We start from the raw sequence: 23,117 nt of genomic DNA on the forward strand, positions 1-23,117 counted from the left end.
GTAGAAATACTCCTAGTCACTTCATGCAACAGAAACCGGGATAAGCTCCGGCCTGATGGGCCACTTGGCTCGTATGCAGACTTTATTTTTTACCCCTTAGAGTACAACTTAAGCGTAGTACGAGCACAAATTTTCTACTTACAAATTCGACAGATTGTTACGTGAATAGTGTGAAGCATCTTTTGTTCAAAATGGAGGAGATAGTTTTAAAGAAATGAGAGATCGTCGCAGTTATCTACGCAAGCGCATCTTAGGCAGTTGCGGAAATAAGCCTGTAAGAAAATTCAGGCTGTTAAACAGGATTCGAAGCCATGACCACGGCGAAACCAATGCAGTGTTCTAACAACTGAGTTATATCGAGACAACTGGCTCTATGATGTTTCATGTTTGCACTACGTAAATCGAAGTTCTATGTACGAGACAAATGCGTGAAAACATTCATACCATATTGGATGTTTTCGGTAGGAAACAAAGAAAAAAAATAAGAAAGTGTTTAGCATGGTCTTCTTAACAGTATACCCGGTTTCGTATCTTAAAAAGTTTAGCCTAAATTGTTCAAGTTCGTCGTTTGTAATCCGTATTAATCTTCTCCATTCTTAACCGCCCTTTTTCCTTAATGGTTTTATTATTATCTCTTTGTTGTTTTCTGTCTTAATAAACTACTATTTTCAGGTTTTCTTCAGTTTAAAGGTAATTTGTACATGGCCAAAATAACTCAAAATGCCTTGACTGAGCTCCTTTGAGTTAAGTTGTGTGTGCTTCCCATACAAACTATGATTAATATTTCCCAAACTGTTGTAAGTTCTATCTAATTGGTTCTGACTTTGTTATGTCAGGGTCTGAATTTGTTTTGTTCATTCAACAGGATACTCTCCAAGCTTCGTATTCCCTTCTGCTGTTTTTTCTCATTATCCGCTGTGTGTATCTGTTGAGATCATTTCGAAGCATGGCGCGCCTCGGTGAATGCCTGGCATCTGTGTCGGGTCGTCTGCTTGCCTGCACGGTGAGTATCTAGGGGTATAAAACACCCGGGGGGACTCCCATATGGGAAAGTCGGGGATACCCGTCGGGAAATTTGAATTAAGCCCCTAAAGGATAACAATCTGGGCGTGGCTCGAGCTTTCTTTGAGCTGTAAAAGATACCACTTAAACGGAATAGGCACGACTTCTTGCCACCTTTCAAGAAAGGAGCCCGGGTTAGGAGATCGGACTCGAGATGCCGGCGGAAATCGAACCTAAAAACGGAAATAAGAGCGTTTTATTACTATTATTTCTTTGAGTGCATCCTAAAAATTGCTTTGACAGCTGAAAATAGTGGTGTTCGTCATAAACATCCTAAGTGAGAGCAGAATCCTTAATTTATACCCCTAAGCGAGATGACGAACATCCCCGTCTTTTTCATATGGAAGTATTAGTACTCAGGAACTGTAACAATAGAGGGCCTGATAGTCATAAAGTTCAATATTGCGCTGAGATGAGAAAGCAGACTTCATAGCTCATTCGTCTAATCAGTCGTGAGTGTTACTGCTATTTGGGCACTTACTGGAAGGGAGCGCTTACTGGAATATTAAGAAACGGCGCTCAGCGGGGAGCGCTTATTAGAAAAAGGTCGCTTATTGAAAGGGGTGCGTTAAATCAAATCATTACGGTAGATAAAATACGAGAGGAATGGTGACATCAAGGTTCGTCATGCAAGTGTAAATTCGGGAGCCCTCTAGGCTAGCCAGGTTATTGCCAAACGCACAATGGTATCCGGCGTTCGAGTCAAGTACATTTGTTAGCAGCAAGTGAAAACTGGCGCATTCTCCATTTTGAAATCTTAAAAGTGTAAGTCCTGTCAAAAGTGAAAATCAAGAGGAAATGAAGTAATATATCAAACACGAGAGGCTGTGTTTCGTCGGGATATCAAACACCGAGAAGAGAGTTGAAAATACGACACGCAGCGGAGTATTTTTGACGAAATTCGAGATGTGTGAATAGCTGATGAAACACAGTCTCGAGTGTTTGATGTATCTTCTCAACCGAAACAAAAACTAAGGAGTAAACGGAGAAGTAAAATCATCAAAATCCATGCTAATTAAGACCGGGTATCCAAACCTCCTTTACCGTTGTTATTTTCTTTGTTTCACTTGATGAAGCATTAATGAGTTTGAGAAGGAGAAAGCAAAGACCAACCTCTTTCCCTTATCACTCGAGCCGAAAACAGATCTTTTTACCTTGGGCTGTTTGTTGCCTCATTTCAGACCAGGTGATGATGCACTTGAGAATTCCTGCTTTCAAATTTTCAAATATAATATAATTTGGGACGATTTTAATTTCGGACAAAAAGAGTATCCGAAAATAAAACACCCGAATTTTTTTGCAAGTAATTTGGTCGCGTGTATATGGATGTAAAATTTTTGGATGAATTAAAAAAAGAAATTTTCTAGAGAATAATTATCATGTGGTCTGTAATGGGAATACAAACCGCCCAAGCTTAAAAGGTCTACTGATCTCGGCTAAAAGACGCCTAGGAAGTCGAGGAAGATCGGCTTTCTGTTCTCCTTTATCTGCTACAACTTCTCCCTACTAGATCTATATGAAAATGTATGGCGGTCGGTAAGGAGAATTTGAAGGTTGAACCAACCTGACTGTGTTATGTTTGCAGGTCTTGATCGTTACGTTCATGATGGCTTTCGTTCATACGGGACACTTGTTGTTTGGTCGCCTTCACTCGGCGTTCAAGTCATTTGGCGAGACGTTCTTGCTGGTCAGCAGTTTCTTCCGCTTGGAAGGCGTGAATCATTACCAGGGCCCCATGGTCGAGCAGCATCCGGTGTTGGTTTTGTTTTATTTCGGACTGTTCTTAGTAGGATTCTACGTTTTTATGAGGGGGACGGTAAGTCAAAGAGCATTAGTTAACATCTAAGCACGCATTTGAGCAGTGTAATATTATACTCTGGGTATTGTTATTCATGACATGGTAATAAGTTATGGGGAATCGCCTTAGCCTGGGACAAGTCCAAGACCAGGCGAAAATATAGAAGCGGAGAGCTAGATCAAGCCCGACGTATTCATTGGGTGGGAGGGTAGGTCGCCATCCTCTCCACTTTCGCGGCCTCGAGGAGAGTGATGGGCTGGAAGACGTGCAAATTCTTTTATACCGTCTTTTGCAAAATCCCCAGGATATTAATTACCAATGCAAATTGAGTTTGCATAGGCCATATTCGCATTCTCGGTATTGGACTCCAATTAGCTTGTAATGGAGGTTCATGCGCGGGCATATCATTGAAAGAGATTTACGCCATTTGCATTTGAAAAGACTCCCCGTTTATTAGCCTCACTTGCAAGCTTGTTCCAGTCCAGTACCGAGAATGTGAATCTGGCCTGTTCGCCATTTCCACATCCCCCCAAAATTCTGCACAACCTTTGTTTCCCATTTCCCCTGGGTATTACAGTCGTCCCAAGAGAAACTGAAGACAATGCTTAAGCAAAAATTTGGGGGGGGGGGGGGGGGGGCAAACAAGCTGTATTATGGGGGATGTGGAAAGGGCGAATTCCGGCACCGCTAAGGCCGTGTTAAGTGAGTAACATTCCTCAGTAGACATATTTGTTGGTTATTTTACCGGTGATGTCTGCAGACGGCTGCTGTTTTCATGTGTGGAATTCCACATTCTAAGAAAAGACGAAGCAAGGTTCTAGCAGATTTCGCGGAAGACTTCGTACGGAGCAAGTAAGTATATATACATATATAGCGATTACGCGTTTCTACTATTTCATCATTAGCAGCAAACTGCATTTAGCCGTAAGCATTCACGGCAGGGTGGCCTCATGGTTAGTGCGCTCGTCTCTGGATCGAGTGGTCCGGGTTCGAGCCCTGACCGGGGACATTGTGTTGTGTTCTTGGGCAAGACACTTCACTCTCACAGTGCCTCTCTCCGCGCAGGTGCATATAAATGGGTACTGGTGAATTTAACGCTGGGGGGTAACCCTGCAATGGACTAGCATCCCAGACTTCGCGCTTTCGGTATGGCTGGGTCACAGAGTCACATGAATTGTCATTCAACCATACACGCCACTTTAGATAAGTTCTAACCATACAACGCAATGTTTAAAGAACGTCTCAAAACTTTCCCTTTCGAGCTTGGCGTGACAGTTTTGTTACTGCTTTTTCGATCATTTTTGTTTTGTTTTTTTAATGGCGCAAATGTAAACGACGGCTTCTCGACAAAGGCTTCAGGAGTGTTCTTAACAAGAGCGCAAGAAGTGACGAGAAATCAAGAACATTTAGAGCCCAAAGCAGAACGCTTGAAGCTTTTTCGGCTGTTGTATGGCATAGGAAACTCCTGTCGGGGAAAACCGAAGTTGCTCTCATTCTTCCTGTTGTTACTTTTATAGCGAACGGTTGTAAACGCAGGAACCGTGCTTTGTATTCTAAAAAATTATAATAACTCACATTCTTTATCCCAGCTGATTTCACCTCAATAAAAATTGAACGTTGCTGTGTCTTAACAGGTTACAGTCTCTGAGAGAGAAGACCCAGAGAAGAGAAAGACGAGATTCCACATCGGAGGAAGACGAAGATGAGGAGGAATATGAAGACGAGGAGTTGGAAGCGTACGAGAACGATGCTCCTTTTCCTATGGTAAGGGTTGATATTTTGGACGGACGGACGGGTAAACCAACTAACGAACAAGTAAATGAACGAACGCAGGAAGGAACGGAGGTTCGATCGATAGAGCGAACAGACGGACGGACCGACCGAATGACCGACTGAGCGAACGAACGACCGACCGACCGAACGACCGATCTACCGACCGAACGACTGACTGAGCGACCAACCGATATACAAAAGATATATTGGGCCACGGTACCTGCCACTTAAAGGAGCTCAGTCGCCGTATTTTGAGTTATTTTGGCCCCCTACAGAATTACCTTTAAATTGAAGGAAACCTGAAAATAGTAGTTTACTAAGATAGAAAAACGCCAAAAAGATAATGATAAATCAGAGAGGAACAAGGATGGTTTAGGATGGAGAAGATTAACACGGATTACAAACGACGAATTTGAAAACTTCGGAATAAACGTTTCAAGACGCGCAAACCGTGATGAAGCTCCTTTATTTTGGAATGGCTTGCATCTGATCTAACGTGATCTCTTTGCTATTTCAGGAGCACGTGCTGGATGAAGTACAGGATCAACTTGACGAGTTGTCATTGCGAATGGATAACCTTATGGGTTCGGAATTGTTCAATGACCGCTCCAACTCAGATGACTTGGTGTCATTCTCAGAAAGAGAAGAGGATGTAGAATACCTGTACCAAGCGGAGCCCACGTCACCAGTGAGTAGCACTGGGTACGACAGTGACCACAGTAACACCTCCGCTGCGAAATGGCAACTCTCTAGTTCCAGTTCCCAGGACCTCTCTGACTACTATAACAAATACCAATCGTACCCAGGCTTCTGTGACCCGTCAGGGTGGCCGCCGGGGCCTAAGCACCACGCTAGCACCAGGCCTGTTAAGTTTACTCTGGGTAGTTGCAGTTCTCTTGACATGGCCGTGTATCACAGTGAGAAGCCTGGGAAACTTGAAGATCCTTCGTGTTCAAGCTGTTACGAGATGGATAGGAACAACGGTCTTTTCACGGATTACGGGGAGAAAGGTCTAACACCTAAGCGTCGATCAGTTGGTTTGGGCGAAGACGATTTGCGTTCTGGTGTCTTGCGTGATGGCGAGCTTCGTGGTGGCGTCTTGCGTGATGGTGTCTGGCATGTTGGCGATATGCGCGATGGTACGGTGCGTGCAACTATCGTACGTGACGGTACCTTACGTGACGTTTCCTTGCGTGATGAAACGAGAGCAAGCTTTGTTAGTTCATTGTCTTCAGATGGAGTTTGCAACCAGGATCTTTCCTTCTGTTCTAGCCATTCACTTCTTAAGTGCCCTGATCCTGAGCCCATCAGACCAAAGACTATGTACGGCGCGGCGCGTACCCATCCGCGACGGGGCCAAGAGGCGTCGGCACTACGCCCTAGCACTACAAATGGCGGAAGCTCCACAGAGACAGCAACTTGCAACACGCCAGATCAGGATTTGAGGAGGAAGACGAAGAAATCACATCTTCGCAGAACCAAAGGGCTCTTTCGAAGATCTGTGGTATACCCTGGCCACGAAGGTTTCGCTTTGGCAACTAGTCCTCCTCTTTCACACCGGATGGCTCGTGGAAAAGACTCTGGGCTCAACGCAGTTGGCGGGTCACGCGCACAACCTGCCTGGGACCTAGCCCCGTCATCTTCGGAGCGAGGTTTGCTTCGGGGCCCAGACCCCCATGCTAAACCGTCAACTTCAGAGCGAGGTCTTCTTAGGAGTACAGATCCCCTTGTTCTGGAAGGTTCCAGGCCTAACTCGCACACCTGGGACCTGGCTTTGTCAGTCTCTGAAGGAGACATACTTACATACCCAGATCCCCACGTCCCAGATGCACCCGTGAAAGGCCTCCTGGGTGATATAATTATGAATAGAAGACTTGGAACTGACATAATTAATGACGACTCGCCGGAAACTACCACGCCCGGTGACAAATATAGACTAGCTTAGTGACAAAATACGCGTTGGGTCAATGGAAAGGTTTTGCCCTTTAATAAATCGGTCCCTTTATTGTGTGTGTCTAGAGCCCCCTTAACCTTTGCCCTTCTATTTGCCCCTAATTTTGCACTTCCAGTGGACACTAATTTCGTACCTCTAGTCGCCCTTACAATAATTATTTACCTCTAATCGCCCTCGAACTGGTACGCCTTTAAATTGTTTTCCTCTTGTCGCACCTTAAATGGGTACCTTGTTTAAGGGTCTTTTTCGTCTTCCAGTAAGAGGGAGATATCATCCCCTTGGGGTCTTGCATCTTATGTCAATGTATTCATATTGTAAGTATATATTAGACGCTGTATCACTCTGAAATTAGAGAGTTAACTAACAATTTGTACCAGGCACTTAGTATTCCATTTTCGTATTTTTTAAACCTAGTCGATTTTTAACATCGGTTTTTTTTATAAAGAATATATTATTTTTTTTATCAAAATGTATATGAAGAAAAAAATATCTGTTATCATGCGACAAATGAATAATAACCCTGTCTATGTATCAAAAATGCTCGCGATTATTATTATTTTTGTACTAGAAATAATGAAAATGAAATTAAGCTTATAAAAGTGTTCACTTAAAAAGAATATAAATGAAATAAATGCGGAATATGACCCGACCTTCCGAATGATATTCGACAGTTCTAGTTTGGTGTTGAATAGTAATAATATATTTAAATGCTGTTTTATGAAATATCTGAGATCATTTTCGCGCTCTCATTGGTCGATAGGTGTGTTTGGATGAGAATATGTAGACACGGTTGTGACGTTTTAGATACACGCCTGTTTAGGAATATTTTATAAAAGCAATAGAGGACGTTATCCGTGTCTACATAGCCTAATCTAAACACTTGGGGATTTTGCAAACCCTCGACTGTGCCTCATGTTGTCACAACTGTCTCGAATTCTCCCCAGCCTCCCTCGTGTTTTAGGTGAGACTATGTAAACACGGAAAAAAGCACTCTATTGTTTAAATCGAAACGCGAGCGAAGGTTTAGGACAACGACACTGCTGTGGGAACACGGGCCTCAGACAAGTGTTTCCACACCTTTTTCGAGTTCTACCAAACTTTCATGAGTGAAAGAGCGCGATAAAGGAACTTTCTATGATCAAAGTATAGGTTCTCTTTCTTCCCGCCATTATGTCAACAGCCCATTCTGATTCTGTGCGGTGATCGATTTGAATAGAATCTGATTGGTCAACCCACTGTGCAAAACCAGGCATATCCAGTAATACATAACATGCAATTCTCCATCCATTTATGTATGACATGTATTCTTTTACCCTCGGCACCCTACCCCGTCACATTAAATGAACTAGTTGAGACATTTTCACACAAGCTACTATACGCATGCAAAAATTTAGTCAAAGTTAAAGCCCATAAGGTTTACTGTTATCTACTTACGCTTTAATTAATAACCTCTCAAAATCAACCAAAACCTTGTCTGTAAACCGTACGTGGCATTCCGGGTTACTTTAAGAATATTTAGATCAGTTCATTTTAGCCCCCTTCGAAACTACGCTGGAGGAATTTGAAAACGAAGGTTTTACTCTGAAAACGCATCAAATGTCTTCCGTCCACACTAGGCCAGAGGAATTTAAAATCGCAACAATCACCAGTCATTTTGGATTTGTGTTTGAGGAAAACTCGGTCAGGGAAATCACACAATTATCGTAACGTCATTTTCGAAAAGTTCTGTTTTCAAAATGTTTTCCGTCCACACGAAAACTCAAAATTCCTCCGGTTTGGAGAACGTTTTCGAAAAGCTCTGTATTCGAAACGGATTAGTGTGGACGGTAGACCTTACCGTAGAAATAAAGCTGCGTTCTCAAGTGTGGAGGAGGTCTTGTTGCAACTCTATCGCAGATTCGCGATTTTGCATAAAACAAACCAACACCGCTGCTATTTAAGCTGCTGTAATGATTTGTATTTCTACTGGCATGATAAGTTCTTTCAATTCTAAGAATAACCACCAGTGTACACTAAAATTCTTCTTACCACGAATAAGTTTCCCGAAAAATGATATCCTATGCTATACTATACTTCGCTGATTTCTCTAACATGAAAACAAGGCTACCCGTATATATCCTGGGGGTACTCCTGTAAAATTTCGGGTAGGTATGTGCCATAAAGGGTCTTAAACCCTGACCCTATTTAAAGTGCACCTAACCCCAAAAAATTTTTTTTAGCTAGAACGAATCTACTTATTATTTGAAATAGTTCTGCGAAAAAATTTTTGAATTCCGTTAAATCCTCGATTTTCTGTGCCACGACGAAATCTCGAAAATAGCTCCAAAACACCGCCATTTTGTTTCACGACCGAGTTTGAGGAGAATGGGTCCAGCGGCTCTTGTGACGTCTACCCAGGAAGATTGGATATCTCATTTCCTCTCATTTCCTTCAGGATGGTGCAATACACATTCGAAAGGTGCGCAGAAAACGCCTTCCAGAGGTGCTATCGGCTGTTGCAGCAATATTCCAGATTTAAAGAAAGATATACTGTACAATTTACTGACGATGATCGGCTAATGGTGCAATAAAGACGTAAACGATGGTTGATTTTGTCGAACCGAAACAACCGAACTGAATCTGTGAGAACCATTGAAGAACTCTCACTGGAATTTGTTCCGCAGACTTTCGAACGCTATTTTCATAAATTTTCTGCTTAAAGCTAACCAGAAATTTGTAGAAATACTACCTACAACCTATATCTTCCAATCCCGCAATATTTATAACATAACCGGCAAAGTTGTGTGATCCGGTCATGATCAAGAAGCGTTATACTGATATGTAAATAGATCGCAACTGTACGCCGCTAACCAACACTTATTTCTCTTTCGATTTAGATGAAAGTCGAAGATTAATCCTCTAGAATTACATGATAACAAAATTGTTAGACTCACAGAGTTTTTCGAAGGTTTGGAAATCAGCAGTGCGACAAAGATTCTGTGCAATAGCGTCGAAAATATGACCGCGTAACATTATCTGCGGACCGCTTAGGGAACACATCCTTTTCGCTTATCCGACGAATTTCACTGCAAACTTTGAGAACAATTTACATTGGTTATTTGGAGTTACGACTTAAAACGTGTGACAATGTGAAATCGGTAACTGTATGAAATGTTTCCTTCCGCCTTGCTTCCCGCAGCTTCAAAAATACAGGTCCAAACAATACGATTTTCAATCGATCGAAGCCAATGTTTTGGAGGTCATCAAGTCTCGAAAACTGCAACACGTACGTCGTTCTTATAAACATGAAGCATTCAACTGAAAGTAAAACACAAACTGGATTTAACAGAACCTTGACAAAATACATTCTCGGTAAGGACAAATGTAAACGGGCTATAAACACGCGTGGGAATCTTATGTTTAGTTGACGAAATTACCATCCAAAGCAGTCCTTGAGTTTTCTTTCCTGCTTTTCGTTTGCCTGCTCCTCCACTTCGTATCTAGCTTTCCATTCCTAATATACAAGCAGCTCGTCCGCAAAGACGTCTTCCCCGTCGTCGCTTGAAATATTGTAAATTGCTCTCAAAGCTCTAAGCAGTGAGTTCACAGTTGTCGAACGTGCTCGATCGAAGTTTATTTCGGAGCCTTCCGAATCGAAACTTAACTCTGACTCCAGTGACGAAAAAGAAATGATTCTGAAATAAAACTTGGACGTTTTAGTGCCAAAATACATCGGAACGATTAGTTTTGCATTCTATTTTCTCGAGCAAATACAGAGAGTTGACTGAGGCGCTATTGTGTTTGGTTCCTGGGTAGACGTCATCAGGTACCGCCGCCCCAGACTCCCTAAAACGCGGTCGTGAAACACTTAATCGCGACTTTGAAAGGGCATAGAAAATCGAGGATTCAACCAAATTCAAAAATTTCTTCGGCCAAATGCTTCAAATAAAGTCTAGATTTGTTTTAGCGAAAAAAAAATTTGGGGGTTAGGTGCACTTTAAGAATGAAGCAAGCGTAAATTGATTAATCGGCACAAACCCGAAAAATGACACGCTGTTCAATGACAAGCTGTTCAAGAGGAAAACAGAAACTAAGGATGGCGTGAATGGGTTAGCTTTATTTCGTCTTTTGTAACATTGGAAGTTAAGCATCGAGCATAGGATTGGTTTTCGTTTAGCTGGGCATTTACGCACTGGAATTTTAGCTGATTCAATTTAGATACCCCATCTAATTAGGATCCCACCGGGAACACAATGTTAACAGGGCCAGAAATAATACTTTATTTAAGGATGGAGCGGAACCTTAAAACCAGAACTTGTCCCGCGGCACATATAACCTATATATGAGAGTACCTCCCCTGGGGTTATATATATATTGTGTAACTAAAATATGACCAACGAGCGACCCAGTTAATAAGTTTTAACAATCAACCCGGTCATAAAAGCGAAAATAACAGTAGCCTTGGGCAGCGCATTTGAACTTTTGGATTCCGTGTCTGGATCAGGAAACCCATTGTCAGCTATCAGCTGTTTGAAGAAGCTGACCGACTTCTTGGGAACACGTGTCAAGTTACGGTCGTTGTCAAAGTCGACAAAATGGAGCCCGTAGGGGGTGGTGTAGGCCGATCCCCACTCGAAGTTATCCATCAAAGTCCACGCCATGTATCCTTTCACTTTGACGCCATCATCAATGATCGCTTTTAACATCTCGTTGGTGTACCTGCAAAAAAACAAAGTATTAATATCGAAACGGTGATCACGCAAGCGACAGCGCTTTGTCAAAGTAGCTGACAGCACACGAAACGCTTTACATCAATTCAAGTACATGTTAAACGAGAGAATACTCTGGTCGACTCTGGTGATGATGTGAGCAAATTCCACGAGAGCTCACGAGTGAAAAGCGTTGTGGCTCGTCACTTGATCTAGCCTTTAAGGATGTCCTCATCCAAGCCGATATCACTTCCTACCCCGCAAAGAGTGTTCTGATAAGAACCTATTACATAAAGGGATCACTTTGTAACGTACTCAATAGTTTTAAAATTGAGCTTGTTCTAGCAGGGTTATGTAGGGAAATTGTGTTAAATATTGATAAATTTAGGCTAAACTTTTCACGATGCGTAGCCCGTGACACAGCAGTAAACTGCAACAAGAGAAGTTACTAGAAAAAAAACGATATAAGTGAGTTAAGAGAGAGCCTTGACGTCCAAATGATTGGTTAGACTCTATTGGAATCTAACAAAATTACCTTGGATAATTATTTGTGCTGTACATTGCTGATTGCTAGACCGCTGGTCTAAGGCGGAGCGGGCACCGGGTACAAGACTAGGATACTCCCCGATTAGAAAGGGGAATATTTTTACACTCGTATACGTGTGCGGTCTTTACCTTTTATGGTAGTCCACTCTGAAAACGTCATTCAACCGGTCTTCTCCGGTCTTGCTCGCTTCTCCAGGCGGCGCCACGCCGTTCTCAGTCACGATAATTGTTGGATCATTGTAATTGTCTTTGATGTATTTCAACAGCTTGCGGAATCCAAAGGGAGCCACGTGACCGTTGGGCCAGTCCGGCCAGGCTGGGTCTCCGCTCTTGGCAAATGCCTCGTCAGCATTGAACGAAAGCTCGTCTCCTGCAGGTTTGTCGGCCACTTTATCGGTGGAGTAATGATTCACGCCAAAAAAATCGTAACTTCCCTTCACCATGTTTTTTTCTTCCTCACTGAAACTTGGCAAACGACTGGCAATCCCAGCAGCCTCGCTGCGGTTGCCCACGATGTTTTTAACAACATCCGGGTAATCACCATTTACAAATATGGGATGGGCAAAGATGCCAAGATGAAACTGCATGTAGCGGTCAGCGGCGGCCTTGTCCTTGGCAGAGTCAGTTTTTGGCACAGCCCAGCCGGAGCTCAAGGCAAGCGTTACTTTTCCGCCTTGCTCAGCTTGAAAGTTTTTCTTGTAGGTTTGACAGGCCTTTGCATGGCCAAGTATTTGATTGTGGGCTGTGCGATAGCGTAGAGTCGATAGCTTGGTTTTATTCGAGATGAACCCGAACATGTAGAACGGATGACGTAACATGACAATCGCGGGCTCGTTCAGTGTGATCCAGTACTTCACTTTGCCCCCGAATTTGTCGAAACAAAATCGGGCGTAGTCGTTGAAGTAGTCGATCATGCTTCGATTGGTCCAGCCGCCGATCGCTCGGAAGACGTCGGGCAGATCCCAGTGATACAATGTTACAAGCGGCTCGATGTTGTTTTTCTTGAGTTCGTCGATTAAATTGTTGTAGTAGGCAACTCCGAGCTGGTTCACGTGATCTGTTGTTCCGTTAGGAAGGACGCGACTCCACGCGATGGAAAACCTATACGCTTTGGCTCCATACTCTTTTAAAATCTTCACGTCCTTCTTGTACTTGTGGTAGCTGTCGCATGCCACATCTCCAGTCTTGTTGTGAAATTGATCCGGTGTAGCGTGAGTAATAACATCGTAGATGCTTAATCCTTTTCCGTCTACGTTCCAAGCACCTTCTACTTGATAAGCCGAAGTAGCGGCGCCCCACAAGAATTTGTCGTATTTCAATTCGTCCTCGGCAGCTTGAGACCCTCTGAAGGAAAAATACAGCAACGCAAAGAAAATAAAATGCGCCATAGGGATGTAACTTCAGCTCCAACGCAGAGCACGTAATGCTAAAAATACAACTCCTGGCGTTCAATAAAAAGTTTTCTTAGCTTGCTGCCAGAATAGATGGAGTATTTCACGCCCTAAAACGCAACAGTAAAATCTCTTTTGTCATGGAAATGGTTGTGAGATAAAACTGGTAAATAAACTTTCGGTCACGGTCATCGATCAATCACTGAGAACAAAGAAGGCACTGCTTAGCTCAGTGGTAGAGCACCGGACTAGCGGCCGGAACAACACTCAGGGAGGAGGAAGTGCCGCCTTTGTAATGACATCTTCAAATGGTTAGACTTTCTAGCCTTCTCGGATAAGGACGATAAACCGTAGGCCCCGTCTCACAGCTCTTCATAATTAATTCTGTGGGACATAAAAGAACCCACACACTGATCGAAAAGAATAGGGGACGTAGCTCCAAGTGTGGTGGTCTATCTCTCATCTGATGGTTAAATGCTCGGAGATATTAGCTGCATAAGCTACTCTGTAATCCGAGAGTAAAATTAAGTAATGTAAGCATGTCAGACCCCATATCAAAATACTTCAGACAGTTTCTTTGTTCGAAGGTCAGTAAAGGTCGTTTAATACCTACGTTTTGTTTTGCTTTCTCCTTTTTTTCAATATATTTCTTTTTGAACGTTAGGTATTGACTCAGTAAAGTAAATCCATCGACACTGCTGGAAAAAAAAACAGTCGCCTAATTTGCAAAATAGCGAAAATATCATTGAATTCTACAAAGCCGGGAAATGTACGGACGTTTGGTTGCTGGGGTAAAAGATAAAAGGATCACTACCTTGCCTAGAGCGTTTACTAATTTTTTTAGGTGCTCTTTTCAGAGGAACCCTGAACAAATTTTTGCTATATGGCAAATATTGAAAAATATAGATATATTTAAAAGCTGTTGAAGGGTCGATTCCTTCTACTAAATTACAAATCGTGACTAGCAACGTTAATCGATCGGGCACTGAGAGAACAACTTATATTGGGCATTGCGCTGTGAAAACCCCAGGATTTCGCGCGGCCATTTTTTTCTAGCGGGTTTCTTTCGCGTCATGCACGACGGACTAAGCGAAAGAGGAACCTCTTATAGTCTAAGTGCAACTCTCCTCCTTTCGCACCCTGGACTTGGGCCCAGGCAATGGCGGAGACAAATTGTTAGACTAAAGTAAACATATTTTGAGAGAAAGTGACCGAATAATTCCTCAGTAGTAATGATTTGCACACAGAACTGAGAAAGACATGAATTGCATAACCTTCTGATAACCAAAAAAGAACGCCAAATCGCAGGCTAGTAGAATAATAGCGTGTCGAAGGAATGGTAAGAACTCTTTTGCACTGAACTGAGAAGTCACTCAACCACATGTAGAACTGGAAAAAGTTTGTTTCATGAGAGCAATGACTAAGCATAGAGAGTTGAAAAAAATAATAAAAACAATACACAGTATGTGTTTTTCTAAGCTCAGTTGTGCTTTCCCCACCTTAGTCGTGTTTTTCTAAGCTTAAATGTGTTTTTCTAAGATTAGTTGCGTTTTCTCATCTTAGTTGTGTTTTTCTCGTCTTAGATGTATTTTTCTGGCCTTTGTGGTGATTTTTTTGCTGTTAATTGTGTGTTTCTCATCAGTAGTTGCGTGTTTCTCATATTAGTGGTGTTTTTCCCATCTTTGTTGTTGTTTTTTTCTAAGCTTATTTAGGTTTTCCTCATCTTAGTTGAATTTTTCTCATCTTAGCTGTATTTTTCTCATCTTAGTTGTGTTTTTCTCATCTAAGTTGTGTTTTTCTAAACTTACTTGACTTTTCCTTATCTTAGTTGTGTTCAGGCTCTCATCTTAGTTGTTTTTTTTTCTAAGCTTAAGCTGAAAAAATTATAAAAATATATATATAATTTGTGTTTTTCTAAGCTCAGCTGTGTTTTTTCCCATCTTAGTCGTGTTTTTCTAAGCTTTAATGTGTTTTTCTAAGATTAGTTGTGTTTTCCTCGTTTTGTAGTGATTTTTATTTTGTAGTGTGTTTCTCATATCATGAGTTGTGTTTTTCTCATCTTTGTTGTGATTGTTGGTAATGACGTTAGATGCATGGAAATGTTACTCCTTATACATGTTTATTTCATGTCAAACAGTGCCCTGTATTTTTTTCCGCTGAAATTTGCTTCGTTTTCGAGATATTACGTATGCAAAATCCTAGCAGCGTCTTAGAAGTTTATTTGTTGAACAGGAAACAGGCGGACTGGTTGTTGTGTATGAAGTCAAAATCAAATCCCCACAGAATCTTTGCTGTCTTTCTTTTACATATGTCCAAGGAAAATAGCATATAGAGCGGAAATCTGGGAACAGATTGTTTACATCGGTTATTGTGACGTGAAATACAACACGTGAATCGATCGAGCGTCAAAGGAAATACCATCGAACAGATAAACGATGTGATGCATTAGAACTCTGTCAACTAATATTTTAAGCGTTGTTTTATAGGTCCTTGTATTTCTTTCTGCCTGGTGGTTTAAAGGCATCATAAACCCTTAATGAACCCGTAAATCATCAACACGTTTTAACGGAGCAAAATGTGTTCTGAAACTTCAAAGCAGCTGATATAATCGAGTTATCGGTGTTGGAAGACAGATCGATCCAGAGCAGTTCTTGGCCAAGGAAAAAACCCTCTCGTGAGTTGTGGCCCATTTGCCAAGCGTTGCTGGCGTCAAAGTTTGGAAAGCGAGAACTGGTTTTAGACTTACAATAAATATGTCTTGCATCGACCGCCATGTTTTCCTGCGCGCGAGTTGTAAAGACCCTTTCCGACATGCATTGCGATCACGTTCTTCGGACGTTTCATTGCCTAATTTCAAGCCGAAAAGGACTAGGTACGAGTTTACAAATTATGGGATTAGCAGCTGTTGATCCACTTAGTCATAAAGTGCACACCAAGCTTTACAAAATCCCCAAGTTTGGTGCAAGTAGACCCAATATTAGGCAAGACACACCCATTGAAAACATCAAAATTTACAAAAATGTATGGCCATCCGGACGCTGTGTCCGGATGACCAAATATTTCTGTGTAATTTTGGCATTTTTAAATGGCTGTGTCTCAGTCAAAACTAGCCTGATTAACACTAAACTTGGAGATTTTGTGAATCTCGGTGTGCTCTTTCTGAATATGTGGATCAATAATGCTAATCCCATAATTTACAGACTCATACCTAGTCGTTTTCGGTTTGAAATCAGCCTGCAATAGCGGAGCTCCGTCTAGCTCATGGCTAGCAGTATTGCTCGTGGGCACGTGGGCACGACGGCGACGGAATCGCGCGCGCGCAATTAAGATGGCGGCCATACTCCAGCTAATAGGATGACAGAGTTATAGCGTCCTTCTGTGATATTGGACATCCCTGTTATGGTCAATTGACACCTGCCAAAACAAGGTATCCGCTGATAAGTATCACATGACCATATCGCAGGCTCAAGTCTATAGCTCACCGAGGTCAGGTGTTTGTTTTAAGTTGACGGCTGAGCAAGTGCCGCTTTTCGAGTGGATCGTGGGCTCAGGGCAGGTTTATTTGTTGTATTCTGGGACCTGTTTCTCGAAACGGGGGCTGGTAGTCGAGCCTACGGAAAGTTTTCGGACCCGAAAAGTCATTTTTAGTTAATCGGTATTTAAAGCCAGAGAAGATTACACGCCTGAAACTTCTTGTACTGAATGGAACCTCTGTTTATACTAAATAGCTGAAAAGAACGGCTCTGTAATCATAAGCTTCGAGATTTTGCTACGGCTCTCCGGGTGCGAAAACTTTTCGGGACCCTCGAGAAACTGGCCCCAGCGCCGGGTTGTTCGCAAGCCGGTTGAAATTTCACTAAAATATAAATTTTTCTTGTATAAAAATGTTTTTCACTGCTTATGTTTTGTGTAGTTTGAAGGCCAGAAGGCCATCCAATATAAACATAAGACCTCACTACAAAGTTGCAAAACTCAAATCGCTGATCTTGGGTTAGCTCAATCGGGCTTTCAACAGCCCGGCCCACGAGCTCCGCTTTTAGGCTTAGCTAAATCCATATATTAAACTGGCTACTGAAAAGGGAAATGGATTCTTTTTTTTTTTAATTTCTTTTTTTTTTGACACAGAGATCTGTGATCCAGGTTGCGTAGATTTTATTTCAAATCGGCATGATCTGTAGTGTTTCGATCTCCTGGGATAAGTGGACATGCAGACCCGTAAGCTGCGCAGAAGGGTTAATCTGTTAATCTGTCAGATCTATTTGTAGGCCCTCCGCTTTGACCGTTTAGCAGTGACATCAATGTTGATCGCTGTATCTGATTTGACTATGGTAGTTTGTCAAGCTAGTTTCGATGTTCATGAGCTGACTGAACATGGCGTAAGAGTCCTGTTTTTTTGTTGTTGTTGTTTTGTTTTGTTTTGTTTTGTTTTTTTCCGATGGAACTAACAAACTTGGCTATTTATTAATGAAATCATCCTATGGTGACTGTTTCTAGTTGCCTAAACAAACCACAACCGAAGCCCTAACCCTGCTGAATAAGCATGAGAGTAATCTCTAACCCTGACTGAAACCCTAACCACATGAGCCTCAGGCATTACTGTCCTTATGTGAAATGAGTATCTCTGCGGTCACGCGTTCTCGTGAAATCAATATTCAATGTTTTTAAAGTGAAATCAACATCTCTGGAGTCACGCGCTCTCGTGAAATCGACAATTTACTGGTTTTGATGCAAAATCAACATTTTTGAGCTTACGCGTTGACGCAAATTCGATATTTTGCTGTTTGTTTTTTTAAGTGAAATCAACTTCTTTGCGGTCACGCGTTCACGTGAAATCCACATTTTAACTATTTTTGGCGTGAAGTCAACATTTTTGAGCTTACGCATTTCGTGAAATCAACATTTTGCTGTATTTAAGTATAAAAGATCAACATCTTTGCCGTCACACGTTAACGTGAAATCAACATATAAACTGTTTTTGACGTGAAATCAACATTTTTGAACCTACGCTTTGTGTGAAATCAACATTTTGCTGTTTTCTAAGTGAAATCAACGTCCTTGCGGTCGCGCGTTAACGTGAAATCAACATTTTAACTGTTTTTGACCTGAAAGTGAAATCAACAGTTTTGAGCTTGCACGTTGCGTGAAATCAACAATTTGCTGTATTTTATGTGAAATCAACATCTTTACGATAGCGCGCTGACGTGACAACAAATATGAGTCTTTTAAATACGTAATATCTCGAAAACGAAGCAAACATCCGCGAAAAAAATACAGGGCATTGTTTAACACACCTAAACAAAACCACATGCAAAATTTGGAGCGTTTTCGACAGAGTTCGCTTTTGACCAACGATACCTAACGCCCTTTTTTTACCGAGCCCTTTAATTATATCATTACAATGAAAAGTGCAAAAATTGCGGCTTTAATTTTGCCTAGATTCATTTTGTGCATTTTGTATTTGATAAGTAAAAAACAAACAAACAAACAAAAAAACAAAATTGATATAAATTTGTCCTAAACTAAGGTCAAAGTTCATCGTGATCTGTGTCCGAAGCATCATTCTCAGTGTCATCGTCATCGTCATCTTCCTCATCATCTTCATACTCCTCATCATCACCAATGCACAGACCTGCGACAATAGAAAATAGACATCAGTGCTATTGCCAAGGAAGGTTGGGGGGAGGGGGGGCGGGTTACTAAAAGTTAAGCAACTTATGTCAAGTCAGTCAGCCACCTCTTCAGTTAATGTGAAATTTCTTACCAGTGGTTGTGCGACACATGTATCGTTTTGGATCTTTACGTTCCTTCTTAAAAGATGCTATAATGTCATCATCATAATCTTCTATTATGCTCTCACACTAAAACAGAAATCCAAATGAAAAAAATTAATACAATCACAAGCACACACATAATAGGTAAGTGGTGGATCCAGAAGGCCAAAGGGAATTGAAGGGAACTGAAAAAAGACAAAACCCTGAGAAAATACCTAATGTTAAAAATACATGAAGGCCATTTTCAACTTCAACAGCTTTTAGTACAGTGATTTTTAAAAAAAATAAACTTTCCAGGTTTTTAAAAGTAGCTCATATTTGACTGGCATTTTGAGACTATTATTATTATTACTGAATTCTGGATGAAATAAATACAGTGGATCCTAGCACAAGGCAGACACACTTTTGACCAGAAAAAGTATCCACTGGAGGAAGATGTCTACTTATTGGAAGGTAAAAATAAATTGTTAGTAAATCAAGTGTTTGCTTGTAGCTGTGACCATGGCTAAGTGTCTGCTTAAAGGAGCTAAATCATGGTTTGCAAATCTTGAAAAGTGCAGCCTAAATTTTCAAGTTTGTTGTTTGTAATTCATGTTAATCTTCTCCACCCTTGAGCATCCTTGTTCCTTGAAGGCTTGTTATTATCTCTTAGACCTATTAATTAACAGATGTACAACTATGTCAGGTATAAACTAAAAATCCTAACAGCCTAGTCTACATAGTCTTATAGAAAATAAGAAGCACGCATAGCCTACCGCATGTTTCAGCTTTTGTGCTATGTCACCACTGATAGCTACATTGCTAAGAGTGACTGCCTCTCCTGATCGTGACGACGTCCTGATATAGGACTTCTTGCCAGTTTTAGGATCAGTTGATTCAGCGTAATTGTTCATTTTCTCACACATGTTATCAAGTTGTTCTATAAGGTGAGTCTCTGATCTTGCATATTGAATCTGAACCGGAAAAACAGACAGTAACATACAACTGAATTTACAAGAAATGGTTGTCACTACAATGACTACTTTGCTGTTGACTCAGTGTGCTGAATTTTGTATTTTATGCTGTTGTAATGAGTAAATGAAAAAATGCGTCAAGTATTTTGTTTGTCCATGTGATGACTGCACTAAGTTGTGTAGGAACTGACATGTATGTACAAGGCATTTTTCAGACCTATAGTTTAATCCGTGTTTGGAGAGCAGATAGTCAGAACAGATGTATAATGTATATTAGTATCACCCAACTAGTGGACTAATGAAAATCCTGTATTTTAATTGGCTACGCTACTAGAGGACTATTAGTAATAGTCCTCAAGTAGGGAAATTGGTGCAATCGAGTGCGACGCTTTCTTTTGTTTTATTCCCAAATAAATATTTCTTCAACTTGCATTTGCTAACTTTATTATTGCCTTTTCTGTCCGACTAGTTGGGTGATACTAAAACAATCATTAGACCCTTCACCCTCAAGGGCCATGGGTCAATAGCCCATTCGGCTTCACCTCATGGGCTATTGACCTGTAGCCCTTGCAGGCTACGGGTCTAATTGTTAAGTATAATGTATTGAATCTGAACAGAATTTAACTAACACAATTGAATGTATTAGAGGCACACTTTAAGTCCCATAAAATGAAAATTTGGGGTTATTGATAGACGCTTTTTGTGGATCAATCAAGATCCAACACTCCAAAGCTATTTCAAAAGCATTAACATAACTACTGGTTTTTCCTGTGCCTATGATGAGGTGCATAATAAATCACAACTTCCCTGTCTTCAATTATCCACTTGCAAAAAGTTGAAAAAACGTTCAGAATATTTATACATGAACTTTTGAACCAGGAATTTGGCCACTATTAATAATTCTCTTTTACTACAGAAAAAAAAATAACACGATTCAGCCACTCCCCTTCCCTCTCCACGAATGGAGTGTAGAAAAAGTATCTATAAATAAATGTCTTTTACTCTTAATAATTAAATTGCATGTTACCTTCTTGGTATTTTGATTTCCTTTTGGATCCACTCTAAAGCTCTCAACCTAGAGACAAGATGATACTGATTTGAACATGACATTTACCCATCCAAATATCCAAGTTCATATACAGTAATACATTGAAGCACTATGTCACGCAAAGTACTTCATACAGTCACAAAAGAATGAAGTGTATAGCCAATTCTCAAAGTCGTTGTAAAAATTCGTCAAGTCTAAACAAAGGAAATCATGACATTGATGGTGTTTGGATAGCTGGTCTTTATTGACATAGATTTTAACAATTTTATTTTCCCATTTTTGCCCCAGTTTTAGGTTTGATTGAGAAGATGTATCAAGCACCCAAGATACTGTTTGATCACATAATATATTTTTCCAAAAACTTCGAAGTTCATCAAAATTACTCTACTACCCATTGTATTTTCAGCTTTACTTGGTGTTTGGAAATGTGGACAAACATGCTCTGTGTTTGATATATTTCATGAGCCAAGTTCACCGCTTAAATTAGGTATCGCTCTATACAGTAGTCTGCAAAAGACTCACCTCTAGAGTCTTTCTTGGATCAACTTGAGAGATTTCCCATTGAAGTTCATCAGCAATAACATGACACACTGTTATGAATAAAATTCAGCGTCAGTGCGGTTGTCAGTAGATTGTGCATAAAAGTTGGGGATAATGCAAAATGTTGCTCCAAGGTGAGCATGCTGCTCTAAATATGGATAAGGATTAAGAATCACACAAAGCTGCAGGGAAAATTGTGGACAGTCTTGGGCAAGGGGGGTACTGAGTTGTCTGTGACCCTCCTTTAGTTAGCCTTTTTTAAGCAAACAACCTTCAACATGGCGTGGAGGTTCAGGTCACAATCTGGTGAGTGCCCTCACTTTGACACAGTGTGAACCCCCCTTTGAAAAATCCTGGCTATGCCCCTGGCTACGTTGGGCAATTGTGAACTCTCTCGCACAAGAGGGAAATGCTGGTACCCTGCCAAGGGTTTAACAGGTTATTAAACCAAAAGACCTTTTGATCCGAAGGGTGGAGAGGGGGATCTTGGTAAGAGTCAGGGTTCATGCTCATCAACCTCTATGACCTTCAGGAATAGGGGTAAAAATGTACCAGGGCCCATGGCTTTGGGGAGAAAAGTGGGCATCCAAACTTTCCTATTGGGCCAATGGTAAACCTTTCTAAGGCAGGGAGAATTTGAACTAGTGCCAGAATATCCGTATGCTAGTTATATTTCCACAGTCTTGATCTGAAGTGCAAATTAGCATTTCAAGACTTTCCAATTTGTTAAAAATAGATCTCACTCCACAAAATTTTTATTAACTGTCACCTAAAGAGTGGGAAAACCAGCATCCACAAGAGGCAACCACCCCGAACCCTCCTCTTAAAACTTCTAACAAACGTCTAAAAAACACCCTCATCCCTTTTTTAAAGGATGTCCCACATAGATGCCCCCACCCTCTAACTAAATGCGGCTAAATGCCATCCCCAAGTGACTTTCAATATCTTACCACCACAAAGTAGTTCTTTGTCTGGAGCGCCCCATGTTTCACTTAGAAGAGTTGTTACAATAATCAGCAAAGAGCATGACTTTCCAACAGGATTCATACCAAACTAGAAAAAATATAATGATAAAAATGAAAATGATGTCAATAAATAATTAATGATTTAAACTTTACAATCGTACGTAGACCGTAGTAACCTCAATTAACCATGATAGCAAAGAATTTCCTTTGCTTAGAAGCATAAGATAGTCAGACTTAGCAAACCTTAATATTTTCTGCTATAACTCGTTAAAAGAATTATAAATCAAGCGCGCCGATGCAGACTTTCAGTCAGTGATTTCATATTTAATAATAAGACATCAATGGGGCAAGGCCATGTTAGTGTAGCGCTAAAAATTAAAATTATACCTACTTAAGGACAAAAATTGTTAAACTGTTAATTGGAGTTAAGTAACTAACTAGTGTTGCTGAAAAAATTACCTGCTTGGGTACAAAACGTGGGAAAAACTGAAACTTTCCGAATCGAAAAAAAAACAAAATAATGAATCCAATCTCCAAATACTTTCTCGTCCTTTTCATCAATGGGAATGACCACTGGTAAACAGCTGGCGCTTGTAGAAGCGCATTGCATACTGGGATATTATTACTC

At 41.0% G+C, this 23,117-nt stretch overlaps 2 protein-coding genes and 1 pseudogene across 3 annotated transcripts in view; 1 reads left to right on the forward strand and 2 right to left on the reverse strand.

Annotated features, from left to right (window-relative positions):
- LOC145487996 (polycystin-1-related protein-like) overlaps positions 1 to 10,631 on the forward strand; it is a 64,987-nt gene extending 54,356 nt beyond the window's left edge. The window contains exons 53-58 of the mRNA XM_081466760.1: positions 866 to 1,003; positions 2,648 to 2,878; positions 3,621 to 3,712; positions 4,495 to 4,624; positions 5,151 to 8,776; positions 10,569 to 10,631. Of these exons, the coding sequence (XP_081322886.1) occupies positions 866 to 1,003; positions 2,648 to 2,878; positions 3,621 to 3,712; positions 4,495 to 4,624; positions 5,151 to 6,578 (2,019 nt within the window). The 3' untranslated portion in view covers positions 6,579 to 8,776; positions 10,569 to 10,631. The remainder of the gene's footprint in view (positions 1 to 865; positions 1,004 to 2,647; positions 2,879 to 3,620; positions 3,713 to 4,494; positions 4,625 to 5,150; positions 8,777 to 10,568) is intronic.
- Positions 10,632 to 10,710: 79 nt separating this feature from the next.
- On the reverse strand, positions 10,711 to 13,323 carry LOC145487997 (cytosolic beta-glucosidase-like). The gene is made up of 2 exons (XM_081466761.1): positions 11,951 to 13,323; positions 10,711 to 11,285 (listed from the first exon to the last, which is right to left on the reverse strand). Exons 1-2 carry the CDS (start codon positions 13,207 to 13,209, stop codon positions 10,976 to 10,978), a joined length of 1,569 nt encoding a protein of 522 aa, XP_081322887.1. The 5' UTR covers positions 13,210 to 13,323; the 3' UTR covers positions 10,711 to 10,975.
- A 4,085-nt stretch (positions 13,324 to 17,408) lies between these two features.
- LOC145488024 (protein canopy homolog 2-like) lies at positions 17,409 to 23,116 on the reverse strand (annotated as a pseudogene). Its single transcript, XR_014049473.1, has 7 exons — positions 22,949 to 23,116; positions 22,475 to 22,577; positions 21,507 to 21,574; positions 20,964 to 21,011; positions 19,739 to 19,936; positions 18,974 to 19,070; positions 17,409 to 18,841 (listed from the first exon to the last, which is right to left on the reverse strand). The product of XR_014049473.1 is annotated as a protein canopy homolog 2-like (transcript).
- Between the last annotated feature and the right edge of the window lies 1 nt (position 23,117).

The sequence above is a fragment of the Orbicella franksi genome, chromosome 5, assembly GCF_964199315.1.
Source record: "Orbicella franksi chromosome 5, jaOrbFran1.1, whole genome shotgun sequence".
NCBI classification, from domain to species: domain Eukaryota; kingdom Metazoa; phylum Cnidaria; class Anthozoa; order Scleractinia; family Merulinidae; genus Orbicella; species Orbicella franksi.